Source organism: Corylus avellana, chromosome ca8 (assembly GCF_901000735.1).
Source record: "Corylus avellana chromosome ca8, CavTom2PMs-1.0".
Taxonomy (NCBI): domain Eukaryota; kingdom Viridiplantae; phylum Streptophyta; class Magnoliopsida; order Fagales; family Betulaceae; genus Corylus; species Corylus avellana.
Window position 1 is genome coordinate 18,845,553 of NC_081548.1, and position 9,318 is coordinate 18,854,870.

Here is a 9,318-nt window from a genome sequence, read left to right on the forward strand (position 1 = left end):
CAAGTTAAGCTTACACCTCTAACTCATCCTCAAGTCTAACATGTAAATCTATTATGGGCTTAAAGTTGGGGTGTTACACAAAGACTTCTAGAATTACTTTAAATTTTAATGTTTAAAAGTGTTATGTATATGAAAATCACTTGTTTTTTTATTAATACTATTAAAAAAAATGTAAAAAGCACGTACTATTAAAAATAGAAACATATACAAAGGCCGGCATAAGCCTTGTCTTTTAAGAGAAATCTGATATGTAGTTTCCTTCAAACTTGGCAAATAAAAAAATTATGGTCGGCCCACTTGAGGATGGAGTGCTCTTATCCGATCAAAGTCCCATACTCATATGTGCAAGGCTTTTGAGAGTTCTTCTACTGTCTCCATGGAGGACATACTACTTGGTGTTTGTTGTGTTTTGTTGTTTTTTTGTGGTTTTTTTATCTCTTTGAGCTACTCTAGTTAGATCTTTTTGTGAAGATTGCTTCATTAATCGGAGATCGTTACTCCCCTACAACAGATCCAAATGGGAATTTGGTGCCTCTCTTTCAACACTCTCCTATCGGAGGGTGTTGTTGTTTCAAAACTAGTCAGATCTTTGGCTTGCTTCAAACACCACTTTGTTGGTGCTATTTCTTGGTCTGTTGATCAAGATCCAAAGGACCAGGCCATTTTTTGGTCACATTTCCTATTTGTTTGTATTTTCTGCATTGTATTACTGTTTTGAGTTTGTTGTTGGGGAGCTCAACTCTTTTTTCGATTTTTTATTCCTTGTACCCTATCCTTATTTGCTTAAAAAAAAAAAAAAAAAAAAAAAAAAACACTCTAACCTAAACATGTATAACTACGAGTGTCGAGTGCCCTTAATGTCACCCTTGTGTTCAATCATTGGACCATCGATTCTAGAACAAGTAATTAATTATATGACAAATACTGCTAATCTTTTTCATCTTACTCTACTTGTCATTCTAGAACAAGTAATTAATTATATGACAAATACTGCTAATCTTTTGCATCTTACTCTACATGTTTTGGCAAGTTTAAGGATATGATAGCACAAGGCTCAGTAATCTATCTCCCAAAAAGGGCTTGTCTACCTTTCTTCCACTATATCACTCAATCTCATGTCCTCCATGTTCCTAACTAATTTCCTGGTATCAATGTATAACTAAATCATTGAATTGATGTGTCACATTCTTATGATCTAGAACACATGAATGATCATTGGAAGTGGTAAGGCACATTGTGATTTGTATATGCTAGAGACTACACTTTTATTATCCATAACAAATTTGTGTATTGTTAATGTTGTGGCCACACAAACAAATGTCCAATGTAGGAGACTTGCCAAAAAAATAAAGATTTAGGAAAAAGTACACTTTACCCCTCCAAAATTTGAGGCGACTTTCAATTCGACCTTCAATGTTTCAATTTTTGCAATACATCCCCCAAACTTCTAAATTTTTACAATTCGACCAATTTTATTCCAAAATTCTCACATTACGCCTATTTTTTTTTTAAAAAAAAAAAAAAAAAAACCATCTGGCCATTTTTGCACATCCAATTCGTGGTGTCGTTTTGGAGCCTTAAACACCTTAAGAAACAACAGGTGGGTGTAATTCAACATAATGGGAATTTCTTTAAGAAACCATATTCTACACCCAGTCTACTTTAAAGTATTAGATTAGTCAACAGCCAAAACAGGATTACATGAACAAAGGCCACAAAAATGAGCTTCAGAAGATTTATCTAGGACCCAAAATTGAGGAAGATGATGTGGAAACCTCTTCAATAGGGACATACACATCAACTCTTCCAATCTTCATGAAATTCCAACTTCTCCTTGTCCTAATCAAATTTATTTATCAAAATAAAAACAAAATAACGATCATAATCAAACTTCATCATGTGTAGTCTCTCGTCAATAAAAACATGACACATTCCCGAGATACTATACCTATTCATCATCAAACTTTATCTTCTTTGGAGCAGGCTGGATGCTACCCACCTGTAAAATAAGCCAACACATGAATGAGGAGCAGAAACAAAATCAACCACAACTCAGCATAGGCTGGATAATACTTATTCTCCAGTTCTATTTATTTTTAATTCTGAAGCACAATAACTGCTGCAACAGGAAACGATAAACAAACAAGGTATGTTTCTTACAATTTCTGGGCATTCATATTCAATACCAGCTGTCTCTATTTTCTTTTGCCTGTTCAGATCTCGCTTTATGATCTTTTCCACCAACTTCTTGTGCTCTTTTAATGTTCTTTCCTGAAAATCATCATGGAACAGTGAGAAGTTCAATAGCTTTTCTTTTCTTATTAATAAAGAAATAAAAACAATAAGCTTCCAGATATTATCCCTTCGTAAACACGTTAAATACCTTGTTTTGACGCTTACATTCAATTTGAACCGAATCAACTGGCTTGTATCGGTAATTAAAACCTCTCCATCTATAAAAGTAATTTTTTTAAAAAAAAGGAAAGAAAATTAAAAGATCAGTGATGTATTGGTAAAAGAGCAAATGTGTTGACTAGCAATGGAACACTATATTGTTCTCGACATGTACATATATGTATCAAGGGAAGTAATTCTAACACTTCTCATGCTTCAGTTTTACAATACCCTAAACTCATCAGTAAAGTACACTTGAACAAGAGCCCCACAACCTAGAAATATATTTCATCCTGATGATATCACAAAACTTCAAGACGCATTCCATTCCTACACCCTTTTTTTCACCTTCCCACTGATTGTTCAGCATTTGGACATCCTAAATCCAGATTGGTTGCCATAATGAAGGAAATTAATTTTACCAGATCCAAACACAGTTCCCATTGTATCTGAGTATACGTCTTCCCATTTTTCTCTGACCATTCCAAACGAATCAAAATGCATAACAATTAATAATGACCTCAATTTCATCTCAATTCATGTTTTTGTTGGCTTCTTTTCACACTCAAATTGTTAGGAGGATGAGAAAGTAAAGCACAAAACCCACCTCAACTTTACTCGTTTGGTACATAGGTGTTAAGGAAGGAAAACTATAAGTGTTTATACAGAATGTTATTACAAGACCATAACAAATTCATTTTCCCAAAAAGAAATAAGATTTGAAGAATAAATATATGATGACAAGTCAAGAACAATACTTCTGCACAAGGTACAAACATCTTAGAAGAGAGTAAAATTTCCTTTTGACTTTCATTGCACGAATAAGAAGAGAGTTGGGAAAGTTTCTCATCCCTTCAGTTACTTCCCTCATATTTAGCCTTCATTTCCTCTTTCAAGTAAATGGACACCATTTAGGCACTGAGCATTTAAGTGGGTCACCATATAGATGCAAAAGAACCTAACTATAAAGGAAAAAATTGTACATAGTATAAACAAGATTGTTTTTTTAACATTATCCTCAGTCTACATCATGTGGATTTAAAAAGAATAATACTATAGTATATACTAATTAACAGCTTACAATTTGGGATGAACATGCTCTGGAGGAATAAGATGGACTTGCAAAAGATGCTCAAATAATAGTTGATTATGCATACAATCAGCTACAATTTTTGCCACCTGCATAACAGAAGGAAATCTTAAGACTGAAATTAAACATAACTCCAGTGCAATAATAATGATATTGATAGTGGTGGTTAAAAAGTAATGATTATTAACCTCAGGAGACTCGAATTCGATGAAGCCAAAATGCTTTGATTTTCCTGTCTACGAAACCAAAAAAAAAAAAAAATCAAGGCAAAAAAAAAATTTAATAACAATGAAACCGTCATACATAAGTTTATAATTACAATGAAACCATCATACATAAGACCAGGTGCCTAACCTTTTTATTCCGTGCAATTCTTAATCTTTTGACTTTACCAAATTGTGTAAAGAAACCTGAAAACAAAAAATCACCTAATTACCTGTCAGGAAATAGAGAAACCCATAGACTTTGTTTCTAATATATAAATGCTTGCACTTTTTCATAATCTACAAATTGGACAACAAACTAATCACACCTTCCATTTCCTTTTCATAGAAGCCATGCGGTATCCGACCAATGTATAGAACTGTAGCTTTATCCTCAATTGGTTTTTGCTCGGGAAGTTTGCGCCCAGGGCCACCTTCTAGTGGCTTTTGATATGTCAATCAAACAATAAGGTAATTAACAAACAAGTAAATCAATACATAAACAAAAATCTAGAATGTAAAAGAAAAACTAGCATACCAAGAAATCAGCAGCTTCGGTTTTACGTGCAGAAGCCACTAACTGAGAAGAAGCCTTCTTCAAATTTTTCTTCATGGCTTTCTTTGCCTTGACCCCCATCTCACTAGCAAAATAAGAAATTAATAAACACAGAAAGGACGAGCATAAACGTATTACAGTGAAGCATAATCGAGATCCGGGTAATAGTATCAAATGACAACAAGACTAAGAGCGAATGAGTACAAGATGGATACCTGAAATTAATTTCCCAGAAAATAAAAAGGTAAGGGAAATTCTTGTTCTTGGCGTCTCGTCAAGAAGTTGGAACGGATATGAGGGAATCGATTACGAACGGCTGCAACTTCGATTTTTAGGGTTCGGCTTTTTGGAGGAAAAAGCAGAGCGTTCACTTCATTTTGACTCTTTGAGTGACGACGGTGAGGGCTTCCTACGTGGGTTACTTGCGGGAGCGTACGTGGCATTTTCTTTAAACACATGGCGCTGATGTGTAGGGGGTGTTTGTTAAACTCCACCACACTATTCATCATCCCACCACACCATTCACTTCATTTTTTGTAAAAAAAAAAATATTTTTACTTTTATATCAAATCATTCACTTTTTATATCACATTATTTACTTTTTATTACTATTCAAATAAAAAAATCACTACAAAACAAAAGTTTTTACTTTCCAATACCACTTTTTCATTTTCCTATACCAATCATTATTATTATTTTTTATTCTTTTTATCCATGAACAGTGAGGTGGCGAATGAACAGTATCGTAGGGTTTAACAAACACCCCCGTAAACATGGTGGCGATGTGTCAGTTTGAATGACATCAGTGTAATTTCGAAGTCTATCATACCTTCTCAAATTACCCCTTAATCATTTATTAATAATGTCCTTTTAAATTTTGGGAAAAATATAATTTAGTCGCTCAAACTATCAATCATTTTCATTTTAGCCCCTTAATGTTTAAAAAGTAATAAAGTAGCCCCTCAAACTATCAAAAAGTTACAATTTGGCCACTCTGTTAATCAACACCGTCAAATTGGATGGAAAATGCAAAACGACGTCTTTTTTTAGGTTAAGTTACTAAAATGCCCTTTTGAAAAAAAAAAAAAAAAAAATTTAAAAGCCCCCAAAACGACGTCGTTTTGAGGGGAGAAAAAAAAAAGGTGGTTAGGGGTGGCTCGCTGACCACCCCATAGGCCATGGCAATGGCCGCCCAGCCACAGCCACAGCCACCCCAACAGGCCTAGGGTGGCCGCCCAGCCACCCCCATGGCTTGGGGGTGGCCGGCGAGCCACCCTTAAACCACCGTTTTGTTTTTTGTTTTTTTTTTTTTTGTTTGTCAAAACGACGTCGTTTTGGGTGGTATTTTTTAAATTGATTTTTTTTTTCCAAAAGGGTATTTTAGTATCTTAACCTTGCCAAAACAACATACTTTTGAATTTTCCATCTTATTTGACAGTAATGACTAACTGAGTGGCCAAATTGCAACTATTTGGTAGTTTGAGGGCTACTTTATTACTTTTTGAACATTAGGGGGCTAAAATAAAAATGATTGATAGTTTGGATGGCTAAATTATATTTTTCCCTTAAATTTTCAATTAAGACAATTTTCTTCATAAACTATTAAAAATAAAAATTGTCAATCTTCCTCTCAATTATGAAAATACTCTTAATAAAAAATAAAAAATAAAAACTAAATTTTTATTATTTTTTTAAAAAAGGTAATCAAGCCACGTGTCCCTCAACCATAACAAGTCTTGTGTGAAGACTAGGGGTGAAAACTTGGTCCAAATTCTCGGTTATTGGCCAAAATCAGCAACCGGAATCGGGGTACCCGATTTTTTATTTTTGAAAACCGGAACTGAAACCGGGTACCCGGTTAATCAGTTATACAATAACCGGCCGGTTCTGGTTGGTACTCGGTTATCCAGACCAGGTAACCGGTTTTTTTTAATTTTTTTTTGCATTTTGGACTTTTTTAAGGTATTGGGCCTTTTCTTGGGCTTAATTTAACCATTTTGTGTTAAACATATTGCTGAAGAAGTCCCTAAAGTTTTTGTTACTGCTGAAGTCTTCTAGTCTTACTACATCTCTAGTCTTCTAGTTTTACTACATCTCTTTCCTTATCTTTAAGTCATCTATTTCCATTCTACTTCTCTTGTTCTCTTGTTATTAATTTCAGATTAGTATTAAGTCTTATGTTAGGATTATGTTATTAGTTTTTGAATTCACATCAACTTATGTTATCAAAGTTGGTGATGGATTATATTTGTATTTTCTATTCTATTTAATCTTAATGAGAAAGCAACACAAATCATTCCGCAAAATCACGTTCTCTAAGAACTCTTTTATGGTATCAAAGCCATTATAGGCATACGCCCCATAGCTCTTCTTTCTTAAGCTGCTTTCTTTTCTTTTCTCTTCTTCTTCTGCATCTCACAAACAGCTCTTCTATGGCAGTCAATACCTCCTTTTCTGCTCCTTCTTTTTCCCCACCTACCCTTTCTCAATTCAATGGAAAGCTTGAAGGTCCAAACTATCTTGGTTGGAAAACTCAATTCATGCCTATCCTGCGCACCCATGAATTATTAGGCATCGTGGATGGAACCGAACCATGCCCTGCTCAATTTATCACTGATGACAATGGTAAAGAAACCCTCAATCCAGAATTCACCATCTGGAATAGAAAGGATCAATGCATCCTAAGTTGGATCAATGTCACATTATCTGAGAAGGTCTTGTCCACAGTTTATGGACTTGATACTTCCAAACAAGTCTGGTCAGCCCTAGCAACCAGGTTTGCTAATGATTCTAGGTCTCGAATTGCCAATCTCAAAAGACAATTACTGAGTCTTCACCAAGGCTCCTTGACCTGCTCAGACTACATTCAATCAGCCAAAGTATGGTCTGATCAACTAGCTGCTGTGGGAAAACCTATCTCTGATGAGGACCTCATCTCATTCCTTCTCAATGGCCTCAATCCCTCCTTCAACAGCTTTGTCACCACTGTCTCCCTCCTAACCCGAGAGAAACAACTCTCTCTTGATGATTTCCAAGAAGAACTCATCAATCATGAAACATTGATCAATCAACAACAAGCCTCAACAGTTGACACTTCAGCCTTTGTCTTGTTTACACAGAAACAAGGTCAGAAATCATCCAAGAACCGTGGTGGGTATCCTCCCAGAAATTTCAGTTCTAGACCCCCTGCTGCCAAATTTTTTGTTGCTGCCCCTGCATTCACCACAGCACCAAGGTACAGCAGGCCTCCTGGTCCAAGGTCTCCTTATTCCCCTGCACCAAGGTACAACACTCCTACTTATGCTCCTACTCCAAGGTACAATAATACACCTGCTTTGTTGCCAACTCCTAGGACTAGTCAGCCATCTCGCATGCCATGTCAAATATGTGGAAGAGTCAATCACCAAGCACTAGATTGCTACTATAGGATGGATTACTCCTATCAAGGAAGACACCCTCTGTAACATCCCCAGCCCGTTAAGGCTGAGTTTGCCATTTTTCTTCTTTCAAAAGTTCTTGCAAAGATCTATAAGGTCTATCAGAGTACTTAATTTTAAAGGATACGATAAATGTATAAAACATTATTCAAGAGATTTTATTACAAGCGAAATTAGAAAATATTAAACTTTAGTTGCGGAATATCATATTATTACAATAATTGATATGAAAAGACTTTGAAAGTTAATAATTATTCCCGCCCCCATTCCGGCCTTCTATTCCAGCGTCTTTTCTATCTTAAAACAAAAAATAAAACTGAATGAGCCCAAAGGGGGCCCAGCAAGTAAAATCCACAACCATAAATAGTTTTGCTTCTTGTTCTCAGTTTTGATAATTGTTTTTACAAATAAAAATACATCCAGCCATAATAATAATACATGTATGTACGGTTGCATCTTCCATAGCATATACGTACTATTACATCTATTATTAGATCATCGTCATAAATCATCTTTATAGGTCATCATCATAATGCAACGCTATAAATCATCACAGTATATCATCATTGAAAATCATCATAGTAAATCATCATTGAAAATCATCATAGAAAATCATTGTTGAAATTTTATTATCATTTTCTCATATTAGGGCCCATGTACACTATTACCCCTGTGTACGAGGGTTGCGGGTCCTTGTGACCATGGCACTGAACTGTGGCCTCAGCCATGCCCGACCGTCAATTAACTCTTTTTCTTGGTGCACTCAACGGTCTGTTGATGGAATACCACCTTCTGGCATAGCCTCCTTCAGTGGTTTCGCCTCCATCCGAGTATCGGTACCGAACTCCTCTCATCCTTACTTATCTTGGGGCCAAAAATATTCTCCTCCATACATGTGCCCTCATTTCATAAACATTTAACTCATTTCTTGTACTTCTCTTTGTACTTCTTTTGATGCATCTTAGGGCAACATGTAGGAGGGTTTATCATCATTCTTCTTTCTTATAATCATCATTATTTCTCAACTTTCTTTTCTCAAAATGGAAACATTTTCAAATATAAACTTGTTGTACTTATAATGCGTTTAAAGAAATAGAAACTTTCTAGATAATTCTTTTAGAAATGCTTCATGCATGCAACATATATCCATGACAGGTAAATAAAATAATCATTTACAGTTTGATACAAGAATAAATAAATAGCATGACATGAAGTAATTTTAGAAGGGGTAGTGAATTTACTTACTTCTAGACTGAAGCTAAAAGTGGTCAAATGATCTAGTTGCTCCAATCTGATTAACACTACTAGTATATCTTTCAAACTAATTACTCAAGTCCGTTCTCTCTCGTGTTCCTTCTTTCTTGCAACGCTTTGTCTTGCCCTTTCTCTCTCTGTTTCGTGTAAACACTTTCAGAAAGAAGAAAGACCGAGTAGAAAACGGAAGAATGAAGAATATGTGGAAGAGAAGGGAGTGGAGTGGTGAAATTTGTGAAGGGTGAGGACTCTATTTATAGGAAACCATCTCCATCTACCAATCTTCATCTATAAACCTCCATCCACTAATCTCCATCTATAATTCTCCATCTACTAGTACTTATCTATAAATCTCCATCTACTAGTATCCATCTATAAATCTCC

General features: G+C 35.3%; 1 protein-coding gene across 2 annotated transcripts; it reads right to left on the minus strand.

Moving 5' to 3' along the window:
• Positions 1 to 1,607: 1,607 nt before the first annotated feature.
• LOC132189839 (uncharacterized RNA-binding protein C1827.05c-like) lies at positions 1,608 to 4,633 on the minus strand. Of its 2 annotated transcripts, XM_059604649.1 has the most exons (10): positions 4,459 to 4,633; positions 4,226 to 4,328; positions 4,017 to 4,131; positions 3,839 to 3,894; positions 3,673 to 3,720; positions 3,476 to 3,573; positions 2,384 to 2,453; positions 2,161 to 2,271; positions 1,949 to 1,999; positions 1,608 to 1,839 (listed from the first exon to the last, which is right to left on the minus strand). In XM_059604649.1, the coding sequence occupies exons 2-9, from the start codon at positions 4,322 to 4,324 to the stop codon at positions 1,949 to 1,951; spliced, it is 648 nt and encodes a 215-aa protein (XP_059460632.1). In that variant the 5' UTR covers positions 4,325 to 4,328; positions 4,459 to 4,633; the 3' UTR covers positions 1,608 to 1,839. The 2 variants fall into 2 exon arrangements, with proteins under 2 accessions (XP_059460632.1, XP_059460633.1); XM_059604650.1 differs by having other exon boundaries at positions 1,608 to 1,999.
• Positions 4,634 to 9,318: the final 4,685 nt, after the last annotated feature.